Raw genomic sequence first — 27255 nt, forward strand, 5'->3', positions numbered from 1 at the left:
TCACCCACCCCCACCCCTCACCCACCCCCCACCTCACCTCACACCTCCTCCTTCCCCAAAACGAAAAATTACACCCAATTTCCATACCTACAATTTCAACACTTGCATAAAAACGCAATATAATTTACAATGTATCTGACTTACACTTTCCCATAAAATTTCCTTAATGTGACCTGGATATCCCTATAAAATGTCCTGAGAAGAGACTAATTTGCAGATTAAGTAGAGAGAGAGAGAGAGAGAGTTGAGAGAGAGCAAGAGAGACGGCCATTTTAACTATGACACAATGGGCGAGTTAGTTTCTTTATCTCTAACATGGGGAGAGAGGGTAGGGGGGTGGGTGGGTGGTGGGTGGAATGGGGGGTGGTGGGTGCTGTCTGTCTGTCTGTCTTTGTTTCTCTCTCTGGGATGAAAGACATGAGATAAAAAATATATAAGACATCAATATAAAATTGTCTTCAAAGAGTAACTATTATTCTTGTTAGGAGGTCTCACGCTCTCTCTCTCTCTCTCTATTCTACTTTTTGTTTTCATTTTTATTTATTTCATGAAGAACGACGACTGTCTGAGGGCGTTGAGTGACAGCCAGAATTATGCTGTCAGTCAGACGTATGTTTTAACTACATGAACAGCTAATGTGTAATGTGGCCTCAAACTCACTATCCTTGACCTCCTTACCCTCCTCTCTACCTCCTCCTCCTCCTCCCTCCCATCCCTTCCTTCATTCCCCGATCCCTCCATCCTCCCTCCCTGGCAGTCTCCATCCCTCCCTCCTTCTCTACCTCACTGATAAACAAACAATTAATATACAGGAGAAATCATGTTTTAGTCATTCTTAAAGTTCCCATATATATCATTCTCATCGTCTAGATTCTAACCTGCCCCCAGGTAAGAAGAAAATCTGTCCCTTTAACCACCACACCATTCCGTATCATTCTCCTCACGTTCACATCCACAAGACAAAAGGAGGGGAGGAGGGTAAGGGAGAGGGGAAGGGGGAAGGGAGAGGGGAAGGGGGGGGAAATCAAAGACGAAATAATTACCATCACACGAGAGCTCGCCCTTACGGGATCCAACTACGTATTCTAAAGCCCCCATGTTCATTAAGCTACCAACACACTTCCCCCAAAAGAGTATTCAATCCCTCTTCTTCCTCAAAACCTTCCATCATCTCCTCCATCACACGTCCACAACCCTAGAAAGTGATTAGCACGGCCATTATGCCAAGGGGGACACTCCAAAAAGAGGATTGAGTGAACCCACTTGATATTCTTATGGCAGAACACGGAACCTAACTTGAGCCCAAATTAACCTCGTTATCCCTAACTAACCTAACCTAACTTCACACGACTACCACCAGAACACGACACACCACACTCTGTCTTGTCGTAATCTCACACGACTGTCAGAGATATGTCAAGGAGTGAAAGACTCAGGCATCGTAAATCAAAAGTTTTCCGCAATGCTACACACCAGAGGTAAATTTAACCTCAGTGTGTTCGATGACGACAGTTCATATCGGCTGAGAGAGAGAGAGAGAGAGAGAGAGAGAGAGAGAGAGAGAGAGAGAGAATAAAACTTAACCATTGTCCTCAAAAGGTTATACACAAATCCATAATTTTTACAGCTTGAAAATTTAAAAAAAAATATATAAAAATCCCACGAAAATTTAATCCAGGAAAAGACAGCCGAACCCAAAGTCTTATCTGTGTATTTTAGAACGAAACTGTCTCCTAAAGTTCTCTTCCCCACATTTTGAAACTTTCTTAAAAACTTTCGATGGGTAAACTCGGAAGGGGAGATTATTATGTTGCCTTTCCGACAATAGGATCTCGCCAAAATCGGCCTCGGGGTTTACATATTGATTTTGTTTTTCCTCTACAAGACTAGAATGAAATAAAATCCACTCCGAGTTCACGTAGACGGGACAGTATTCATACTTACAGAGCCAGGGAGGAAGAATACAGCATTGTATCGTATTCGCTGTATTTTGCTGTATTTTGCAACGGGGAAGGACGCATACAGATGTCTCTTTGTTAGTAAGTGTTTTTATTTCAATTTTCAACCAGCGCATAGATGATATATATACAGTGTGTGTGTGTGTGTGTGTGTGTGTGTGTGTGTGTGTGTGTGTGTGTGTGTGTCGGTCATAGTAACACTCTCACGCCAAAACTTATATAAATCCAAGGAGTTTAAGTGAAGGTAAAGACCCGACAAACAAATCTATCACGGACGCACGGGCATAAGGGCGGAGGGACGGACAGAGTAGTTATATCCTCCACGGACTTTTGTACGTTGGGAGAAGAGGTTTGGGGGTAGGGGGTAGAGAGGGGAGAGGTGGGAGAATTGTCAATGGAGAAAGACCTGAATCCTGATATACAAGGAAGCAATTTGATGCTTGGATTGAGATATATATGAAACACACACACACACAAACAAACAAAACAAGCATTCTATCTTTCTATCTTTCTATCTATCTATCTATCTGATCTTCAGAGTAATTTACTGGCAATGTTGCCATGATTAAACACGAACAAAATCACACAACACAAATAGTAGTATTAAGTAATTTTCATGTGTGTGTGTGTGTGTGTGCGTGCGGAAAGAATACGTTCATAGCGTGTCTGTGGCCAGCCAACTCCCCAGAAAAAATCAATCGATGTCTTGCTAACTCTGACCCCCAAACTGACTTTTAAACCTATGTAATAATTCAGATGTGTATTAGGGTACCACATACACACACACACACACACACCAGCTGTAAACCTAAGACATGACTCTTTAATCTCAATTTCAAGGCCATAAAACTGACTCGCCAACCTTGTGTATACACAGTCAGCTGGGAAACGTACTCACACGCACGTCCTTGGCAAGACTTGTTTACTGCCCTCAATTAAAACGGAAGTTATTTAATAAGCTGAATATCAAACTCCTGTGCCCAAATAATATACTGTGTGTGTGTGTGTGTGTGTGTGTGTACAAGAATGTTCCACACTTGGTATCCCACTTCCCGGCACCGTACTGTCTCTCACGAGGTGAGTACAGACTGTACTCAGTCTGTACTCACCTCTGAAGATGTGAATTACACGAAAGCGCTTGGGAACTTCGTGTTTTCTTCTTTCCTTGTGGTTATCAGCATATATATATATATATATATATATATATATATATATATATATATATATATATATATATATATATATATATATATATATATATATATATATATATATATATGAAGCCAGCGCTAAGATACCCCATCCACCAATCACAGTCAACAAGGAACCCATACAATACTCCAACGAAAGCTCACACTAACAAGAGCAGGCATAGCAAAACACATAACACAAAGTAAAACGCTTCCTCAATCACAGCTCACAAAGCTACGAAGATTTAGCAAAATGGACATCAACATTCTTTTACACCTATTCAAAGCACTTGTCCGCCCCCACCTGAAGTACCCACCAATACCACTCAGCACGATCAACAAAACCAACCAACTTAAACTTCAAGCAATGTAAAAAAAGCTATCCGGAGAGCAGCAAAGCAACTCCCTCCATACACCACCAAAATACAAGAACTTCACGAACTATACAATATCGAACCACTGAATACACGTACACATAGCCAAGCTCAGAGAGTTTGGAGCAAATTTGAAGAGCTGGAGGACCCAATCTTCTCCCAGTTAAAAGAAGAAGAAACCACAAGAACACACAGCTGGTGGCCCAAGAGCCTCCATGCTAACATAGAAGAACAAGACCCACTATATGAACAAATAACACCACCATTTAACAAACATAAATTAACAACCATTACACTAATGAATGTTTAGCTTGCTTAGCTCCCTTCCCCCCCCCCCCCCCCCCCTGCCTCCCTTGAGCTGTGTGTGGCCACCAACCCAACCAATCACCTCGACTCAGCCCACCTGCTATCACTCCCGACTACTTTACTTCCCGTTTCTATGCTTTCCTTCTCTCTCTCCTCTCCTCTCCCATGGCAGTCACTTGCCACTCTACTTCATCATCATCATATACCTCCATCACTCGGCGGCGCCTTTATCTACTGTAGGTGTGTGTGTGACGCCTGTCAGCCCGCTCCGGTACCCCGCGTACCCAAATGTCTAAAGGTACAATGGATTGATTGGAATATTCATATCTTAAATATGTTTTTTTAGGTTGTCGAGTACGGTGATTCTCTCCTTTAAACACCTTTAATTTATTGGTTTTCGCCAGGAGAATACGTTAGAGGTGACGACCCTGGTAAACACACACACACACAGGTAGTAATAGTCCTCGTTGGTATATACCAGATTTGTTTAAGCTCAGTCCGTATATTAATAAACGTTGTAGTTAATTGTGATAAGGTTCTTTTATTTACAAAACTCTAACACATTTATTAGTATCCATTTGTTATGTTTCTCTGTGTGCTTGAAGGAAAAAACACTGAAATCCTTAGAAAAATAAACATGCTTCCTTAGAAGAGATGCAGTAGTGAGTTAAACAACAATTTGAGGAGCCACAGCGAGCAACTCAACCCGATAACTAATTTTTAAAAACATATTTGACATATTCTTAAACATGTTTAAGAAAAAAAACACTGGACTCATTGTGCAAGATTTATACATTAAAATACTGAGGCGAGAAGAACCGACATTTTTCTTTACAATAACAAGCCATCACGTTACGAGGCAATGGTCATCAACCCGGGATATGACCAGCAGAGCTGACTTTTCTTTTTAATGGGGGTGAGACAACCCTGGCAGAGACCACCGACCTACATCAGGGCCGAGGGGGGGGGGTAAAAGAGGAAATAAATTACGTCATAAACAGATACAGAAAAGGAAAAAATAATATAACTGATCAAGAGCGAAAACGATATACATTATATGTTGTGTTTTCAAGGTAAGAGAAAATATGGAGAACCTGCAATTGTATGCAAATGAGGCAGAAAGTTAGATCAGCAACCCGAGACTTGGTCACACATTTTATGATATATGGCAGCAGGGTCTACCATTAGAAAACACATTATGCTTCCAATATCTTCCTAGGCGGTAGTACCTCCCTGTTTGATAATAGCTAGTTCCTCTCTCGCACCTTGGGCCAAGCTTAGATACACCTGACTCACCTCCAAGTGCTGTAGTTATCACACCAAGGATGAGTTGAGAGTAAAGGAGTAAAGACTTCAATGATGCTTAATGATAAACAAAGAGTATACTGCCGCCTGAAGGTGACATATTTGGTCAGTCATGGTAATGAAACAACACACACACACACACACACACACACACACACACACACACACACACACACACACACAACGTTAAATCAACACTATCCGTCTTCACTGTCTAGATCCCATCCTTAATACCAGCAACGGAGATTTGTGTTTAAGAAGATCTCCTGGATAAAGCAGCTGTGTTAGTAATAGGGGTGGTAGGGGTGGTAGGGGTGGTGGTGGTGGTGGTGGTGTGGTAGGGGTAGGTGGTGGTGGTGGTGGTAGGGTGGTTGGTAGGGGTGGTGGGTTGGTTATAAGTGGTAGTATTAGTAATGGTGGTGACGGTGTTAGTGGTAGCGGCGGTGGTGGTGGTGGAAGAGGTAGTGTTGGTGGTGGTGGTAGTGGTTGTGGTAGGGGTGGTGGTTGGTTATAAGTGGTAGTATTAGTAATGGTGGTGACGGTGTTAGTGGTAGCGGTGGTGGAAGAGGTAGTGTTGGTAGTGGTAAAGGTGGTGGTGGTGGTGGTAGTACTGGTAATGGTGGTGGTGGTGGTGGTTTTAGTGGTAGTGGTTTTAGTGGTAGTGGTGGTTAGTTGGTTGGTTATATGTGGTGGTAGTAGTAGTAATAGTAGTGGTGATGGTGGTATTGGTGGCTGCTATGATGCTGGTGGTGGTAGTGGCGGCACTGGAGGGCGGTATTCTGCCAGGACTGTTATCATGTGACGTCTCAGGGGCTTGGTAAGGGAACCCCGAGACAGAGGAGAGCTGGAGGGGGAAGCCTACGTGACTGGAACACCAAGCAGATATTTGGGAGGCAAATCGGCAAGAGGATTCCTTCTTCTTTCAGCCATACAGATTCTGAAATGCTACGACTCTCTCTCTCTCTCTCTCTCTCGCTTGGGTGGGTGGAAGGTAATGGGAATAAAGATGGTAAACAGTGACAATGATTAATGCTGAAAAATATTGATATTATTCAAGAACTACTTTTAAAACTGTTATTACTACTTTTACTCCTATTATCATTATTATTATTATTATTATTATTATTATTATTATTATTATTATTATTATTATTATTATTACAATATTTAATAATAATAATAATAATAATAATAAAGAATGAGAGAGAGAGAGAGAGAGAGAGAGAGAGAGAGAGAGAGAGAGAGAGAGAGAGAGAGAGAGAGAGAGAGAGAGAGAGAGAGAGATTCTCCCATGAATAGCAAATCGGTGTTTTTTCTAATTCCACTTTGATCTATGACTGTGACTTTGTGGCTCCTCGCCCTTGAGCGCTGGATGAGGATATACTCTTCTCCTCTCACCCTTGAGCGCTAAATAAGAATATAATCGTCTCACCCCACCCTTAAGTTGTGGTTTAGAATATCCACGTTCGACCTCGCCCTTGAGCGCGATGATAAAGGCTGGGGGGTGAGGTGGTTAAGGTTCCGGAGACTTTTAACTGTTATCGACCCAGGGTGAGGGCGAGGAGGTGTTGGCCTCGTGACGGGAGGTACCTCAAGCTAGTCTTCCCTGTGCCTCTCAACCCGCTCGACCTCCTACCGCTCTGTGGTATCACACACACACACACACTTCTATGACCTCGACAACAAAATACTTAAAACAAATTAACTTTCTATTTAATCCGCCGCCATGTTCTCTCTCTCTCTCTCATCTCGGTTTACTCTCAATATAAGCAGTGTCTGCCTCCCCCTGCCTCACATGGTATAATGCTTCACGACCTCTCAGGGTACACAGTTCACTGCCTCTCGAGAAACAATTTTTCCACACACACACACACACTCACACACACACACACACATGCTAGAATATTACTGCATGTTGATAATACTCGTATTTGTAAATTCCCCTCGAATACCTCGATATTCACCAAAAATACACTATGATGAAATATTTATTGGGTAAAATTCATTGTGAGTTAATCTTTTTGTACTGCGTATCACTAATCTTTCTTAATATTCCAGTGTAATAAAGAAAAAAAGTTTGACAAACACACACACACACAGGCAGGTTTTATGTGAACAACTAAAAGCGTCAGTCAGAGCCGGGGGCCGAGCCGAGTACACCAGATTATGTTAAGTACTGTTGTTAATCTCTTAGTTCAATACTCCTCCCACTCTCGGCTCTCCTGCCTGCTGGTATACCCACTATCTCTCTGTCTCTCATTTGGTGCTGGTGACCTACGTAGACCTCTATCTACTCGCCTTGTCATTTGATCCCCATGCACCTGACCTCTGGATGACCTTCTGTGGCGTGTAATCTGGGTTGATCTTAACCTATGATTGTGTCTTCAATGGCCGATCTACTACAACTACTAACCCTGGTGACCTTCGCATGACCTCGATCAACGGGTGAACTCCACGTGCCCTTGTGACCTCTTTGACGACCCTATATCTGACCTCCTGGCTCTCGGGGAACGATGGGTAATACCGAAAGCAGTGTGACGTCAGGAGTGAAGGCTCAGGCCAATTCTGTGGTTGAGATCTACAGTCTGGTCGACCTCAATGGTGAGTACAACCACACTTTTGTTTTGAGATCACATGAAGATTAACCAGCCAAACACTAAACCAACTTAACCTAACTTTACTACATTAACACAAACCTAACCTAACCTTACCATCTTAAAACAAGAGTAGCCTAACCTAACTTAGCCTACCCTAATCTTACCATCTTAGCACAAAAGTAGCCTAATCTATCCTAACCTAACCTAACTTAAATCAACCTAAACTAACCTAATCTAACTTAACCACCACAAAACCTAACCTAAATTAACCTAACCTATCTTAACTTCTAGGTAACTTAAGGATAATTAATTATTAGGCTAAATAAACAGGGGGGGGGGAGGGGGGTAATCTTCACATGATCCTTCCTTTGTACTTCTAAAAAATAATAAAAAATAAAACACAAATATTCCATAAACCAATAAAAACAAAAATAACACCAAGACCCAATAAGTAACTCAATCAGTAACCAATCCCCTACTCCCAGACCACTCAATTTACTAATCAGACACTCGCTCAGTATGAACACCGTAATGTGGGTCAATTATTCACTTATATAGGGTAAGGCCATCATCTAACAGCACCACCAATCAATCCCATCAATTATGTATACCCGTTAATGAGTTCAGTAATCATCCTCCACCTTGTTTACACAGGGCAGAGGGAGCGGGAAGGGGACTCTAAATACACATACATACATACATACATACATACATACATACATACATACATACCATATATATACATACATACATACCATACATACATATACACATGCATATAGACACATACATACGCATACAGTCACTCAAAACACACACACACACACACACACACACACACACACACACAAAAGCCCAGGTATGCTGAGGACAGTGCCTCTAATTGCGCTCCGACTTATACTAATTCAGACTAATTATATTTATTTTCTCCTGCAACTTTTCCTCTCTTTTTTTTTCTTTTAAATGTTGAAATTCTTTTAATCATTTCTGTGAGAAGTTTTTTAACACTGGTACTGAAACGGCGTAATAAAAGTCATAAGAACTTGGCTTAGCACTAAATTTCAACTGAATATAAAATATGAAATATAAATGAAAGTTAATATACATAATTTATACATATGCAGAATACATTGCTTCATTGCTTCGAAAATTGTGTCGGACTATTTATATTATTATGTATTAAGCTTCTGAAATTCTTACATCTATGACTCCCCTGATCAGTTCATTTTGAAGGCGTTCGAGGATATACCGCGTGGTCGACTTAAGTAAATGCACTCATACAAGCACGACGCAGAGACTTAGACTGGAAACTAGAAGACAGGAAAAAACACCTGGAACACATTTAGACCGGAAACTGGAAAGCGGGGAAAACTGTAACACATTTAGACTGGAAACTGGAAGGTGGTGGAAAAAGAAAACAAAACCTGGAACACACTTACTGGAAACTGGAAGGTGGGGATAAAAAAATCCTTGAACAAACTTACTGGACTCAAAACGCAATAAAAAATCCGAATGCACACAAATTAAAAATGGCGAATTAATTAACTTCAAAGTCATATGACGAAATATGCGTATTGGAGTCGTCTCAACACTAACTATGAAATATTAAAATGTTCAGCGCCTGTTTTAGTCCTCGTAGATAACCCGAGAGTACTTTAAACCCTTGAGTACGATGACTTGATTACAGTTATAACCCTCGTAGATAACCTGATAGTACTTAAAATCCCTTGAGTACGATGACTTGATTACAGTTATAACCCTCGTAGATAACCCGAGAGTACTTAAAACCCTTGAGTACGATGACTTGATTACAGTTATAACCCTCGTAGATAACCTGAGAGTACTAAAATCCCATGAGTACGATGACTTGATTAGTTATAACCCTCGTAGGTAACCTGAGAGTACTAAAATCCCTTGAGCACGATGACTTGATTGGTTATAACCCTCATAGATAACCTGATAGTACTAAAATCCCTTGAGCACGATGACTTGATTAGTTATAACCCTCGTAGGTAACCTGAGAGTACTAAAATCCCTTGAGCACGATGACTTGATTGGTTATAACCCTAATAGATAACCTGATAGTACTAAAATCCCTTGAGCACGATGACTTGATTGGTTATAACCCTAATAGATAACCTGAGAGTACTAAAATCCCTTGAGCACGATGACTTGATTACAGTTATAACCCTCGTAGATAACCTGATAGTACTTAAAATCCCTTGAGTACGATGACTTGATTACAGTTATAACCCTCGTAGATAACCCGAGAGTACTTAAAACCCTTGAGTACGATGACTTGATTACAGTTATAACCCTCGTAGATAACCTGAGAGTACTAAAATCCCATGAGTACGATGACTTGATTAGTTATAACCCTCGTAGGTAACCTGAGAGTACTAAAATCCCTTGAGCACGATGACTTGATTGGTTATAACCCTCATAGATAACCTGATAGTACTAAAATCCCTTGAGCACGATGACTTGATTAGTTATAACCCTCGTAGGTAACCTGAGAGTACTAAAATCCCTTGAGCACGATGACTTGATTGGTTATAACCCTCGTAGATAACCTGATAGTACTTAAAATCCCTTGAGTACGATGACAAAATTCCACTAAAAAATCGGAACAAAATTCACAATAACAAGAATGTCATCTTGAGAAAATAACAACAACAACCAACAATCATAAAGATGAAGAACAAAAACAAACAAAACACAAAATAAAAAAAAATAAAAAAATAAAAATAAAAAAACAGACCAACAAACACAAAAAAACAAGAAAAACAGACACAAACAATACCCAAACACCCATTAAAACAACACAACCTTGGATGTTCATTAACTTCTTTCATAGATAAAAAAAAAAAAAATAGAAAAAACTATAAAAAAAATCAGGAAACTCTAGAAATATTAAAAACTAATAAAAACACACAAGTAACATCCATGACACTAAAGCCCCAAAAAATATATATATAATTTTTACTGAGACGATGAAGAATATATTATATAATACAATTTCATATAACTCTCTATAATTATAATACTATACATAATTACATATACAGGGGTATACATATTTAACAGAGCTTTATATATAAAATAATTAAATTCAACACAACTTCATTAACAGCAGAGACATAAAGGTATTAATATGGCTAATGGCTTATGACTGAAAATGACAAAATCAACGAGTATTAACATAGCTTATGACTGAAAAAGACAAAATAAACGAATATTAACATGACTTATGACTGAAAATGACAAAATCAACAAATATTTACATGACTTATGACTGAAAATGACAAAATAAAAGACATTACTTTTATACCTATAATTTTTACCAACTTTTGCGATTTTTTTTACGAAGAATAAAACTCATAATCTCCCCAACACCTCTGAACTTAACCAAGAAATAACGAAAAATCTCTTAAGTTGTCAAGTTCACACGAGGAATATATAATGAGGTGAGAGAGACTACAACAAATCGGAATATTTTTTAAGTCAAAGTTCAGCGAGGAAGAAGAGGAAGACAACAACAACAACAACAACAACAACAACAACAGCAACAACAACAACAACAACAATAATAATAATAATAATAATAATAATAATAATAATAAACTACACCACAATGACCATCAAACCACACAGAGACTATACCTTAACTATACCATCCCCAGTTAAGATAAAATATTAAAAGAACGTAATTCTTTTTTTTCAGAATCCATCAACTCTAAAGCGTAATTATAAAAAAAAAACTACAGTAAGACTTATTTTTTAATGCGAGATTTCTAAGTCTTTTTTTACGCTTTCAGGGTTTTGTAATTTTTTTTAAAATGATTCGAATATTACGTAAATTTAATGTGTCAAGGTAAAATAGATCTAAAAGTTGATAACAGGGTCAATGCTGGAACCAACACACACACACACACACACACACACACACACACACACACACACACACACACACACACTGAACCAACAATTTAACAACGAACCAATGCGAGGAATAAAATAGAAACTCACCCGGAATTACCAATGGCACAGAAGCCTCGCCTACCTGAGCTGTGGCGCTGAACATATAGACAGGGTGGAGAATAATAAATAATTTTCTTTGTTTCTCGTTAATGCGGCTTCTGCATCACCCTGTGTTCTCCCTCTTTCAATATACACAAACTATCGGCTTTCGTTGACAATTAATAACTCCAGTAAACACACTTACCTAATTAAATTTCATCATTTTTTTAATTAGAAATATGATGAAGCTAAAAGAAAAATGGGTGATAGCGCGCCATTATAGTTCCAATTATCGATATAGATATTACATAAATACCTACTCATTAAGAGAGGAAAATGATAATATAGGAGAAAAAAATTATCCTGGTGGGATGATCCAAAAAAAACAATGTAACTAAGCGCATCCGTCCAGCCTTGAGGTGATAGGTAAAGGTCCAGTGTGAGATGAAATTACGTAATGGAATACTCTTAAAGATTACAAATACCTCTTAGTACTCTTTAGACTCTTGAGTACTATGAGTTAACCCTTTGAGTAAGACGATTTAACCCCTTAGTACGATAATGTCTTCGTTCTCGAGGGTATACGTCTTTATATTCAGAGGTTAAAGAAAACGCATGTGTGTGTGTGTGTGTGTTTAAAAAATGAGCGTCTACGTCTTAAAAATCTTACCAATAAAGTTAATGACAAAAATAAGGAAAAAGATCATATGTGTTTTAGCTAATAACATCTATTACCTGGACACATATAATACCAGGTACCCGATCATCAGATTACCAATAACATGAAAGGCTTTTTTCGCCCCCATCAATAATCTCGTTTAATATTGTTTTTATACGTATATATATATAAAAGAGGTATGGCTCATATAACATAAAGTCATTCGGATAGTTCCTGTCAATATTCTACAAATCAATATCATTTAGTTGTATAAATTATCAGCAAGGAATCAGAGTATGTACTGTAGAGTCACCGAGAAAACTATCACTACTTGGGGTGATCGATGAATTTCAGAATGAACACTACAACTCCTGTTGTCTCGGTAGGGTTGTCAAAATCCTTCGTCTGCTGTGTCATATTTAAAAAAAAATTGTATAGATAGTTTTTTTGAGTAACTGTACATTATATATATATATATATATATATATATATATATATGTGTGTGAGTGTGTGTGTGTGGTATAATAATTCGTATATAGTTGTTATCCCTGACTGATAATAAAAACGACCATAATATACAAATTCTGTAAAACCTCCCACGTTAAGAAAATATTTTATATAACTAACACTATTAAAGGATGTAAAACTCTAATTCGTTATGAAATTACACAAAAAATAATAATTGTAATCAAAGTCGTCTCACACAAGAAATAATCAACTAAAACCTATTTCCATCTTTTTTAATCTAACTTAATGAAACTATTTCTATATACCCCGAGAATTATAAATTATCTTCCCGATTTTAATTATTATGGAAAGACGATTAAAGCTTTGTTTCCCTCTACTGTAATGTCAGAGAGTGAGTTTTTGTTCCACCAATGACAATAACTTTGGAAGATCTAGAAGGAAAGTTTACGTGAGATGTATCCAGGGACACAGAATATTGCCTTGATATCTGTATAACCGCAAAAGAAACTCCTATTGAATTTCTAAACCTTGGAAATACAAGAAATACAGGTATATATTATATTGCCTGACTATAAACACACACACACATCCTCCTCTCCTTCCCCACATAAGCTGTACATAATAAAACTGTCATCACCAACTACCCAGAGAGATCATGATGCGACATAAACATTATAAACTGGTGGTTCCCTCAAGGCCAGATACCATATACCCTGTCATTGAGTATTAAGTTATTTCCCAGCCTCCTGACTCTCTCCCAATGGCCTCCTGAAGTAAACTATGTTGTTCCCGGGTCATAATAATACACACTGGCAATTTCTTCTTCTTCTTCGACCAATCAAATATACGTAGACTCAATATTTATGAATCATTTCTAATCGTACGCTTCATTACTGAGTATATTTTCCTCTTCTCTTCTGGCAGTCGGGTTAGGTCTCCGAATCTCTTTTTATTTTCTTTATTTGTTTTTAGTTCCTGTTTGTGTTTTTGTTTTGAAGGTACATATTTAATATTTCAACTTTTAATGTTATTTTTTTTTGTCCAATTGGTCGATTACATTCAGGTGTGGAGATTGTCTCTTGTTTAATTATCAAATCCTATTTACAATATTTTTTTCGGTATAAGGTCAGAGTTCCGACTGTATTTTGTCTGTCTGCACGTCCATGTATAATGTGTGTGTGTGTGTGTGTGTGTGTGTGTGTGTGTGTGTGTGTGTGTGTGTGTGTGTGTGTGTGTGTGTATAAAAAAATGTTAGTCTCTGCAACTGTATATATCTGGTTTAACATGTTTAAATAAAACCAGATGTACCTGTATAGAGAGAGAGAGACGCATGTACAGACTCTCTCATAAATTAATTACATCAGTGTGGATAAAACTGTCACTGGCAGACTGGGCCCCCTCCCTGTTGCCAGCCCACACTGTCAGGTTCACTCTCTATCTACCTGTACCTATCAATAAACATTCATTTATTTTTCTCTATCTATCTATCTATCTATCTATCTATCTATCTATCTATCTATCTTTCTATCTATCTATCTATTTGGCTGTCTGTCTGTCTATCTATCTATCTATCTGTCTGTCTGTCTGTCTGTCTGTCTGTCTGTCTTTTTGTCTGTCTGTCTATCTGTCTGTCTGTCTGTCTATCCTTAATATAATCAATCACCATCAATAATAACAATATCAGCAACACCACGAATAACAACAAAAACAACACCACAACAACACCACCAGCAACAACAACAAAACCACCACCAGCAGCACCAACAACAACAACAATATATACTTGTTTCATATTTTGTTTACCTCTCTCCTTCACACAGGCGGCGGGGAGCTGGTAGAACTGATGAAGAAGGCCAACAAGAGTAAGGAGTACAGCGAACTGGACGAGACGATACGCTCTAAGATCCCCAAGTACGTCTATAACGGTGGCGACGGCAAGTGTCTCCCCATTCATCGTCTGGTACTGAGACGGAACAAGGAAAGACCACCAAGTAAAGAGGTAATGTGTGTGTGTGTGTGTGTGTGTGTGTGTGTGTGTGTGTAGCTACTCCACAGTGCATAATTTCTTCCACAACATTATTTTCCTTTCAGCATAATGGGCCAAGTTTCCTTGTATTTCGCCTTTCATTGCATAAATTCACAATATACGGTTCCTATCTCACCTCTTGTGGCCTCCCAGAACTCTATGTTTGGCCTCCTCCTAATCTCAACTATTGTGGCCTCCAGGGCCGGATTAAGCTTAATAGGGGCCTAAGGCACAGATCAACTTGGGGCCCCCTACCCTCAAGGTATATATATATAGCAAGAACAAAATATACCAAAATTAATCAATGATTTCATCAATATTAAGCTTCTGCAAAATAACACATTCAATGTTCATAAGAGACAGAAAATTGAGACGTTGCTAGGACATCGTTGAACGAATTCATGGTTTTATATGCTTCATCTTCGAGAATGTTTGGATTTGGGGGCCTTTAGAGTCAGGGGCCTGAAGCCAGCGCCTCAAGTGCCTCATGGTTAATCAGGCACTGGTGGCCTCCCTAAACTCTATATTTGGCCTCCACCGAATCTTACCTCTTGTGGCTTCCCTAAACTCTAACTTTTACCTCCCTTGGGATATTATCTACACCATAATGTTCAATATTTTTTCGTCTCTTACCGCAGCTGACCCACCAACACCACAACAACAGACATGATAAATAATAATACTCTTATATTCTGAAGCCTCCTCGAGTATACCTGTATAGTGTTGGTGATCATAAAGACTCTGTGTACCTGTAAAATAAATCGTTGTTCCTTGTTATACCTATACGGTTATTATATCTTGTTCTTCATCACACACACACACACACGCACACACACACATACACACACACACATACACACACACGATGGAGATTGTAAGGAATTTAATCTTCTGCCAATACATTTTTACCCCTCACATTTAAGTCTGACGCGCAATCAAGAAGAAGAGGAGAAAGAAGAAAGAGGGAGAAGGAAGAAGAGGAGAAAGAAGGAGAAGGGAGAAGGAAGAAGAAGATTAAATTGTGGAAGTGGAACTGAGAAAGAACACGTGTGAGTGATAAAGTAAAGGAGAGAGGAGGAGACAAATAAGACAAAGGGTAAATAGGAGAAGGATGAGGAGGAAATGAGAGAGACAAAACTATTTACTCGTATTTGCAAAACCTAAACAAAAATAAAATAAAATAAAAAATGAAATCCTAATTAATTATATTTTATCCCCCAGGATTCACTGTTCTAATTATACCACCGGTCTCCTCAAGGCCAGGTACACGAGGTAAAAAGTGACTAAATTAACTTTTACGGGAATGCGAGATGTCGAGATTCTGTTGACAAAAATCCTCCTTGTTTTCGGCTGAAGAAGCCATTTTTAATTTGATGGAGAGGCCACTTTGTTACAGTTGATGGAGGAGGCCACTTTGTTACGGTTGATGGAGGAGGCCACTTTGTTACGGTTGATGGAGGCCACTTTGTTACGGTTGATGAAGGAGGCCACTTTGTTACGGTTGATGGAGGATTTAAACTTGAGACCTTGTTCTGTCTTCACCACCATTTTTCAGTTTTAATTCCACGAGTCGAAATTCTGGCTACCTTAAAATTCCTCCCCTCCAAAAAAAAATAATAATAATAATAAAAAAATAAAATAAAATAAAAATAATAAAAATACATAAAAATGCACAAGCAGGAAGACTATAACCATCTCATTGAAGTCTATAGAACCAACTGAATGAACTGAGTGAACGGGAATAAATTACTATACTTGTTTGGGGGGTTTTGTTTAGCACAGTGGATGATAATATTCTCGGTAGAAACCTTTTAATTTCTTGAACTTGGTGAACCCGTATCCAATCTTTCACCCCATATAATCAACCAATCAAACGTGAATCACCTTCGTAAACTAGATATATATAAGGCTCATTTTCGTAAGACAATCTACTCTTCCTAAGCGATACACTTTCCTCGCTATTGCCCCCCCCCCACCACTCTTAGGTCTCTTATATTCTTTCCCCAGTATGATGACACCACCACCATCATCATTATCACCACCATTAACAACAACGTCGAGGGAGGTAATCGAACACTGAGCCATTCTAGGATAAAATAAATAAATAAAATACTACCCTAGGTCTCTTATTTTCTTTTCCTTTTTCATCATCATCATCATCATCATCATCATCATCATCATCATCATCATCAGCATCATCATCATCATCATCACTACTAACAACATCGTCTGGGGGCAGGGAGGGAGGGGAGGTAATCGAACAGAAAGCCATACTAATGAATAAAAAAATAGAAAGTAAAAAAAAAAAAGTGTTTATGAGATGGATGTAATAAACTAAAGTGGATAATGATTAAAACTAGAGAACCATGGAGAGACTTACAGCAGCTAGGAGATATGGAGATAATTCAATAGAGAATTTGGAGGAGTCTTACTGTACACCTACTGGGAGACTTTGGAGATAAAACACAGGAACACACAGGAAGACAATAAAAGACTGCGACACACACACACACACACACGGAGTTGCGCAGGGGATGTAAAACAGAAGGGGTCAAATCCTGTGTAAATTAAAGCCGACTGAAAACGTAACACAACAAGAGGAATAAGAACAACAGAGCGGTGGGCGGACTGTGAATAGCATATGGAGGAAAAATTGTACTGGGGGTGTTAGTTTTTTTTCGGTATGGTGGAGTGTGTGGGTGGGAGGGGGGTGAGACGGGGAGGGAAGGAGAGGGGGAGGGGAGGGGAGGGAGGAGAGGTAAGACAGGGGGAAGAAGGGAGAGGGTTTAGACGCAGTGGGAAACAGGGTAGAGGGAGAGAGGGAGGTTAGAGGCGGATGGAGAGAGGGAGGGAGGGAGAAAGGGAGGAGGGGGCAGGGAGGGTTTGTTTACATCCACCGTTGGTACTGATCCACCCCCTTGTGGGACGCCACCCTTGGTTTATTGTTTTGAGGAAACTTCTTGATTTAATGAACACTTGATGAAGGAGGATCAGGATACAAGTATGTGTGGTTATTGTGATTTAGTAATTACATCATTACAATTCTTATCATCATCATCATCATCATCATCATCATCATCATCATCATCAGTATATTATTATTATTATTATTATTATTATTATTAGTAGTAGTAGTAGTAGTAGTAGTAGTAGTAGTAGTAGTAGTAGTAATAGTCATTGTTATCATCATCATCATTTATACAATTATCGTTGTTACTACATGAATAATATATTATTCCCCCCCTTAACGACCAGCAGGGAACAAGGGGGATATTGCCATCACCCATGTGGTCTGTGTGTGTGTCATTCCTCTAAATTATGTATGTACAGAACCACAGAGAATTATAATATTGTCTAACGTTATCTGAATAGTTTGTTAAATACGTTAATTAGACCTGAAAGATCAAGAGGTTATCAACAGTGGGTTTGACGTCACGTGTGTGTGTGTGTGCGTGTGTGTGTGTGTGTGTGTGTGTGTGTGTGTGTGTGTGTGTGTGTGTGTGTGTGTGTGCGTGTGTGTGTGTGTGTGTGTGTGTGTGTGTGTGTGTGTGTGTGTGTGTGTGTGCGTGTGTGTGTGTGTGTGTGTGTGTGTGTGTGTGTGTGTGTGTGTGTGTGCGTGTGTGTGTGTGTGTGTGTGTGTGTGTGTGTGTGTGTGCGTGTGTGTGTGTGTGTGTTATAAATTGACAAATATACTTAACAGGTAAAAAAAATACATTGGAATGGAACCCCAAAACCAATGGAACCCTAACACATTCGATCTCGTCTCTCTTTACAGATCAACCCGCCCAAGCATCTGCCAGATGAGGACTCCGTGGCCGGCAAGTACCTCCCCGGCAGAATGGAACCAGACCGGAGTGAGTTGCCCTATGTGTCTTATAAGAGTTTTTTTTTTTTTAGTTTAACAAATTTATTGACAAAGCTTGGAGTACAGTTTGCCTATTCTGAGTAATTCAGTCAGATCTTGACACTGAGGGTGGTATCACTTCTCACTGCCACACAGGACAGAGGTTCATATGCAAAGGAATACATCATATTCATAAGCAGTATATATAGGTCAGAGTCGTGTGGGTGATGTTACTGTTCACTGCCATGCAAGACAAAGTTCATGATACAATAAGTCAGGTGGCCTGAAGTCTTTCACAGTGTCACATTCAATAATATAGTGTTCAAGTGTATAGTTTAAAGGTTTATCACAAAGTTTACATGCCTTATGAGAGGATGTACGGGGGGGGGGAAGACGTTGGTGATGTGTTATGGGGTTGAGAGAGTGACATGGGGGGGTGACGTTATCAGTCTGTTAGGGTAATGTGATGGTCTCTCTCTCTCTCTCTTTCTCTCTCTCTCTCTCATCAAGTACATTACAATCCTCGCTAACGTGAACTGACATGACAAATTGCTTCAGATCTTTCCACGTCAAGAATCAGTTTGACATTATACCCAGTCACCTCTACACGTTCTCCACAGAATGACAGACGATTAATCTATACTACCTTCCCACACCGTGTTCCAGCAGCGACTACCCTGATGAATATGTCACATACTCAATTAACTGCTAGCGGACAGACCTCAGTCATAGTGGTGACGTCCCTGCTGGCTTCGCTTCAGTAGATAAGCCGATTAATATGTAAAATTCACTACCGGTTGCATTAGGCAGTCAATTTGCATGTCGTATCCCACTTCGCTCCATTAAATTACATTATATAGCCAATTACCATGCAATATCCCAGTTCGCTCCATCACATAGCCAATTACCATGCAATATCCCAGTTCGCTCCATTACATAGCCAATTAGAGTGTGATATTCGCTCCATCACATAGCCAATTACCATGGAACATCCCAGTTCGCTCCATTACATAGTCAATTAGCGTGAGATATTCGCTCCATTACATAGTCAATTAGCGTGTGATATTCGCTCCATCACATAGCCAATTAGAGTGTGATCACATAGCCAATTACCATGCAACATCCCAGTTCGCTCCATTACATAGCCAATTAGAGTGTGATATTCGCTCCATCACATAGCCAATTACCATGCAACATCCCAGTTCGCTCCATTACATAGCCAATTAGCGTGTGATATCCCAGTCGGCTCCAGGTACCGCTCGATTAATGTTATTTCTGCTTGCTTGCTGTACAATTATTCCTCAGGTGAATAGTTATAATTAGGACTCAGTTATATCTCGTTTATATATCTGCTTATGCCATAATTTGCTTCTGTAATTTCTAGTTAATAATGATGAAAATAATAATAATAATAATAATAATAATAATAATAATAATAATAATAATAATAATAATAATATGAACAATAATAATAATGAAAATAATAAAAACACCAACAAAAATATTACAATAACAAAAACAAATCCACACACAAAAAAATACAATTACAGTCACAACTCACAAATATATACACGAACACCCAAAAAACACCACTATATCCTAATTATACAATAGACAAAATATCCACTACAGTATATATACAGCACAACACTTTTATATACCACATGACCTATATATTATAAGACCTTACAATATAACCTTACCACAGACAGAGCTATACCACTATTACTAAATTTGTAATAAAATGTTGAGAGATATTGAACCATGATTTAAGAGACCTTCGACATATATGGAGGAGTGGGAAGGAATATTGGAAGTGACATGAGTGAATTTTTGTTAAGAGGTTTAGTGCAAGGTGTGGGTGGGGTGTGTGTGTGTGTGTGTGTGTGTGTGTGTGTGTGTGTGTGTGTGTGTGTGTGTGTGTGTGTGTGTGAACATAAAATGGAGAATTATTTATTTTTTCCTTTCTTCTTCCTCTTAACTTTCTTCCAGTTTTCTTCTTTCTCTCTCACTTTCCTCCACCCTTTCTCTTTCCTCCATCTCCATCATTTATCCCTAACCACCACTGACACTCGTTTAACGCTTTCTCTTTGATTTCCCCTCACTATTCCCCTCTCCTTCGTCTCCTTCTACCCATGGCTATTATCATTTCTTTTTCTCATTTCCCTTTAATTACTCATCCATCCATCATCCCCTCTCTCCTACCGACTCTGTTATTTCCTCTGCGTTATTCTTTTTTTTTCTCCATTCTTCAGTACATTATTCACAGCTTTCAAAATGGGTTAGGTTAGGTTAGTGTTAGTGTTATTTCACCTTTTTATATTTTTTCTCAAAAAAAAAAAAGAGATGAAAGAAATCTAAATCTTCTATTCTGTATCAAGTAAAAAAAAGAAAAATAATAATAATAATAATAATAATACTGCATGTTTTATTTCACATTCTCCCATAAATTACTTTGCTTTGGATGAAAAAATAAATAAATAAATAAAATAAAAAAATTACCTGGTATCATTATTTTAGTTCATATAAATATATATTTACCTTTTTTCCCTTACCGCTTCATAATTTATTATATTTTTAATGTAATATACTGATTAGTTTATACTCTCTCTAAAGGCATACTGTCTACGCCTTCAAAGCGTATTAACCACGCCTTTAACGCTTATTATTCACGCCTTTAACATCCGCCATCTACGCTTATCATCCACGAGGCCCTCTACACCATCCAACCTATAACCACAACACCCTTACACATCCATCCATACTCACATCCTGCACACCACCAACTCACTCACTGTCACCCATCCGCCCTCCTTCATTCCGTCCCTCATTGTCTCCCTCCCACACTCTCCTTTCTACCTATCCTCCCTCTCTTATTCTCCATCCCTACCTCCCACCTACCTTTCCTCCCACCTCCCTTCTCTCCCTCATCCTTCAAGACTCCAACTCGTCCTTGACTCTGACATTCCATCCTTCAAAGGTCACACACACACACACACACGCACACACACACACACACACACACACACACACACACACACACACACACACACACACACACATTCTACCCCCCTTCTCCCCCACACACTCACGCAACAGGATCGCATGAAAGGCTTCAGGGCGTACAGGTAATTACATAACCGAAGCACAGGTATCTACCTATACTCCTACACCACCACCAACCTTCCCTCCCCCTTTTCCCCTTGGTGTGTGACATGTAATAAAAGGTTCACATCCGCCTCTCCTTTCTCCTTTTTCTCCTCCTCCTTTTATGCCCTTTTCCTTCTTCCATAATTGCTTCTCCCCATTTCTTCCTTCTGTTCTCTTCCCCTCACTCCTCCTCCTCCTCCTCTTCTTTTTATCCTGTTTCCCCTCTTATTCCTCATAATATTTCCTCCTGTTTCCCCTCTCCTCACTCCTCCTCTTTATCCTACATCTGCTTTCCCATTCCTCCTCTTCCATTACTCCCTCACCTCCCCTCACCTGTTATAAGCTATCTATCTACATGTCCGTCTACCTGTCATTCCATCTATCTACCTGTCTGTGTATCTCATTCTAAGTTTAGTTTGATATTTTCCTGAAACATCCCCCCCCCACCTCTCTCTCCCTCTCTCGTAATTATTTTAGTAACCTTGAGCATTTCTGTCCATTACATTAATTCCACTGACATTTATCATAACCCGTCCGTTTCTTCTCTGGATATATCAAACGTAGACTATTTTAATGCCGCTTATGTGGATACTATTATACCCTAACGACTGCTGGTTATGACGTTGGGGAAGGATCAACCAATCAGCGACCCGTATTATGATGACGCATGGAAGGAAAACACCAATCAGCTTGTTGTATAGGAGGCCACAGAGATAGCATGTTCAATCAGTGATAATATTTAACTACAACGGTCAGCCCCAGCCAATCATCGGTCTTATCGGATATCACCTGAATATGTACAGGCAATCAACAGTGATCATATCTGACGTAAGTCACATCTTACGTCATTGAGAAGGCTTAGGCAGTCAGCCATGAAGGTGTGATGCCAGTGAGGAAAAACACCCAGTAAATAAAGGCTTATGACGTCTTTGAGAAAACCTATAGCCAATCACTACTCACTTCTATAGAATTATGAGGATCGCGCAGCCAATCAGCAGTGACTATCTGACGTCAGGAACCAGTCGGATCCAAGATTTTGCTTCGGGTTTGAAAATCAACAGAATATAAATAATTTTTTTAAAAAAGTTAGTCACTGGCAGCATTAATCAACAAATAAATAAAAAAACAACATTATCAGTCAATGCAGGGAAAACAGGCATAGAGCTGGCTAACGCAGATAAGAATCACCCAATACATAACGTGTAAAATACACTAATTAACTCGGCCCCTGCCATTAAACTTTAAGACATAAGATGGTGGTTTCATCCATAAACTCACCGTATCAACGTAAATAACTTCCCGTGTTCATTGCGATATCTAACTTTAGGGGAAACTGAGAAGGGAAAACAGGATTTCCACTCTGGTGATAAATTTTGTCCGATTTTACAGATTCTGCACCGTAACAACATTAGCGGAAGGCTGAAGTTGGCTGCCAGAGAAGAGTTGAAGTGGAAGTGGAGGAGGAGGTGGAGTGGCGGAGGAGGAGGAGGAGAGGAGGAGGGAGGAGGAGGAGGAGGAGGAGGAGGAGGAGGATGGAGGAGGATATAGGAGGATGGAGGAGGATAGAGGAGGATGGAGGAGGCTTAGCTAGGTGTCTGTGTCTATCTGTCTCAGTCTATCTCTGTGCTGGAAAATAAAAGAACTTTAAGTAGGGATGAACGATAAGGAAGGTGAAGGAAGAAAACAATGATAGAAGGGAGATATTTGATGAAAGTCAGAGAGAAAGAATACAAAAAAAAGGTTTCAGCCATAGACCTATGACGTCAACAAAGGCAGCCATAAAAGGATTAATCTAATTACTGAATCAGATCATCACAGTGGTAATTGATTTCTCATTATGTTACTGCTATGAATTTATCTTTACCAAGCCTCGGGTCGTGTTGGCCTTGTGTACAGTATATACCTCAGCTGGCGGTCAACAAGCGAGGTAGAAACACACACACACACACACACACACACACACACACACACACACACACACACACACACACACACACACACACACACACACACGACGGACTAACATACGGACGATCCAGCACACACTTTATCAACTCACTCTTTACCATAAATACCAACACAAAAACAATCTTCAAATACTTTATTTTTTTATCTACCAAACGTTCCGATGTTTTTGTTTCTTGTTATAGTTTTTGTGTATTTGTCTACGTATTTAAATGAGAGGAGATCTTTGAAGCACGTAGACGCACGACGGTCATTTTTTACACTAGATAGAGCCAATATATACCATTGAGAGTATAAGCTCTTCTGTCCCCTTGTCATCCCTGTCTAATATTTACCGTCTGTGGGCTAGCGGCTCTCTCTCAAATTTGCTAGCCCACACTGATTAGTCTTCAATTAGAATATGACTCCAATGTATGTGATCCACTGACCTATATATGCTGCTGGTGAATGTGATGTATTTCCTTCTTTGTGTACGAACCTCTGTCCTGTATGGCAGTGGAAAGTGACATTACCCACATGAATCTGACCGACGTATATGTATGTATGTGTGCGTGTGTGCATGTATATGTACGTGTACATGTATATGTGTATGTATATACGTATATGTATGTATATGTGTGTGTGTGTGTTTACATATATGTATATGTACTGTCAATGAATATGATGCAACTCTTTGTGTACGAACCTCTGTCCTGCATGGCAGTGAACAGTGACATTATCCATATGAATCTGACCTCTATACATTTATAGTTGTTAATGAATATGATGTATTTCCTTGTGTGTGAACCTCTGTCCTGCGTGACAGTGAGAAGTGATACCACCCTCAGTGTCAAGACCTGACTGAATTACTCAGAATAGGCAAACTGTACTACAAGCTCTGCCAATAAATTTGTTAAACTAAAAAACTCTCTCTCTCTCTCTCTCTCTCTCTCTCTCTCTCTCTCGTTTTGACCACTTGAGTACCATGACTTACTTCTCCTGAGTCATCGTACTCAAAGGAATAGATCATGGTATCCCAGGAGTTAATTCATCATACTCAAGGGAATAGGTCATGGTATCCCAAGGGTTAAGTCATCGTACTCAAGGGGTTGTTAAGTCATTGTACTCAAGGGGTTTAGACATTGATTTTCAGGGGGTATTGATGTATTAGTTAAATCAATTAAGTCTGGCCAACGGGGTCAAAAAAATATCATTGACGATATTCTCACGAGAGCAGATCTGACGTAAGTGTGTATGTGTGTGTGTGTGTGTGTGTGTGTTTAATTAGCAGGTAGTCAAAAATTGTACGATAGAGAGAGAGAACACATTTTAAAGATTATAAAAACGACAAAGAAAAAAGTTATCAAAAAATACAGAAAGAAAAACAAATTTCATTATGGTAAATGTAAATCCTTCACAAGATAAAAAAAAAAATACTAACGCTAAAATTCTCCCCAATAAAATAAAAACAGAAAAATTACCAAATTAGTCAATAAAAAAAATAATTAACTTCACAAAAAATATAAAAAACTATAAAATGTCAAAAAAAGAAGAAAAAAATTATAATCCACAATTTTCATCACAAAAAGTGTAACGAGAAACTAATAAAAAATGCAAATCCACCTTGAGGAGCTCTTCATTGTGCTGCCACACTGACTAACTGATTGTTGTGATCACCCCACACTGTGTTGGAATATTCATGACCACCATGGTAACTCACTCACTCCTTGCTCATGTGGAAGAGGACGGTGGGATGGGTGGGTGAGTGGGTTGGGTGAGGAAGGGGAGGTGGAGAGGGAAGAAGGGAGGGGTTGGGGTGGGGTGGGTGGTTTGTAGGATGGGGTGAGGAAGGAGAGGGGCGGTGGTTGTAGATGAGGGGGGATTAGTGAAAGGAGGGGGAACTTAGTGAGAGAGGGAGAGAGATGAGAGAAGAGGAAAGGAAGGTTTACAATAGGAGTACTGAGATACATACAAATAGGTGGTTGCCGTGTACAGTCCAAGTAGAGGTTGAGGATTGTATCTTTTAGGACGGACGGACGGAGGCTAAATCGTTCTTATAGTGGATATATAAGACAAACGGACAGATGAGACAGCTATATCGTTCCTGCAGACAATAATAACTTTATCTCTTAAATGTATCAGGGTAGTGTTGGTAAGATGAGGGCGCGCGCACACACACACACACACACACACACACACACACACACACACACACACACACACACACACACACACATCCCACACACACACACTCCAACAATTCCGTGATGGACGCTTCGCCTAACTCACAGCTAACAAAGGTTTTCCAGCACACAGTAATTTTCTCCTGAGATTGAGCAGCTCTTTCTAGTGTTGCATTAGGTGATACATCAGCGAGATGCAGTGAGGTTGGCTGATTGCAATACACCTACATTTCTTCACTACCTATTATGGCGGGGGTGGAGATGAGGGGAGGGAAGGGGAGGGAAGGGGAATGCACCTACACCGTCACTTCACCAGAAAATGAGAGAAGAACCTGGATCTTACCTGTAGTTTGATACCTGTGTATTTTTCAAGCCCTCCCCCCTCTCTCCCTTTCTCATTAAATACTATAATTCTTTTATTCACTCCCTTCCTCTTCTTCCTTCTCTCCTACCTGGAACTCCTCGATTTTCTCCATTCATTAACCTTCTTCCGCCTCTTCCATCACAGAGACAAGACTCACTAGATAACGACACTTTAATAATTACAGAGTTTCCACACCAATCAGAGTTTTATTTTCCCTGACTTCCATGATCAGATCACTTGAAAGGCTTCTATGTGAACTTGGAAGAGCAAAAAAAAAAAAAATCTCATATCTAATTAAAAGTCTACAGTTTACAGTAACGTTAATACGCTATAGTTTTCATTCTCCTGATCGCTTTAGTATGATGTTGACAATTGGTGATTTTTTCTGTCTAAAGCCTGACTATTTCATCAATCCCTTAGTCTGATGGGGTTAATGTACGGAGGTGTATCACTGTTATATGTGATCCGCTCTACGTGAATGTTCAGCTGTGTGACTGAAGCTTAATTCTTAAAAGTCTTTACCCTTTCTCTCCACCACCTCCACTAACCCTCTTCCACTTTCCTCCATAACAGCCACGGATCTCACCAGCTACCGCTACGCGTGCTGGGACCTAAAACACGTCGGGGCTGTAGGAGAGTCAGTACTCCACCTGTGTGTACTCAACGCCACCTCCGTCCACAACGACTTGGCCAAACGCCTCATACGGCACTTCCCCAACCTAATCAACGACATCTACCTGTGTGACGAGTACTACGGTGAGTTGAGAGAGAGAGAGAGAGAGAGAGAGAGAGAGAGAGAGAGAGAGAGATAAAAAACACCAAATACACACACACACATATACTCCCTCCAGCTACGAACTAAAGACAT

General features: G+C 39.5%; 1 protein-coding gene across 1 annotated transcript in view; it reads left to right on the top strand.

Moving 5' to 3' along the window:
• LOC121865421 overlaps positions 1-27255 on the top strand; it is an 83827-nt gene that overhangs the window by 12779 nt on the left and 43793 nt on the right. The window contains exons 2-5 of the mRNA XM_042364803.1: positions 7192-7734; positions 14697-14875; positions 18678-18756; positions 26961-27143. Of these exons, the coding sequence (XP_042220737.1) occupies positions 7647-7734; positions 14697-14875; positions 18678-18756; positions 26961-27143 (529 nt within the window). The 5' untranslated portion in view covers positions 7192-7646. The remainder of the gene's footprint in view (positions 1-7191; positions 7735-14696; positions 14876-18677; positions 18757-26960; positions 27144-27255) is intronic.

Source organism: Homarus americanus, unplaced genomic scaffold, assembly GCF_018991925.1.
Source record: "Homarus americanus isolate GMGI-L3 unplaced genomic scaffold, GMGI_Hamer_2.0 scaffold25483, whole genome shotgun sequence".
Lineage (NCBI taxonomy): Eukaryota > Metazoa > Arthropoda > Malacostraca > Decapoda > Nephropidae > Homarus > Homarus americanus.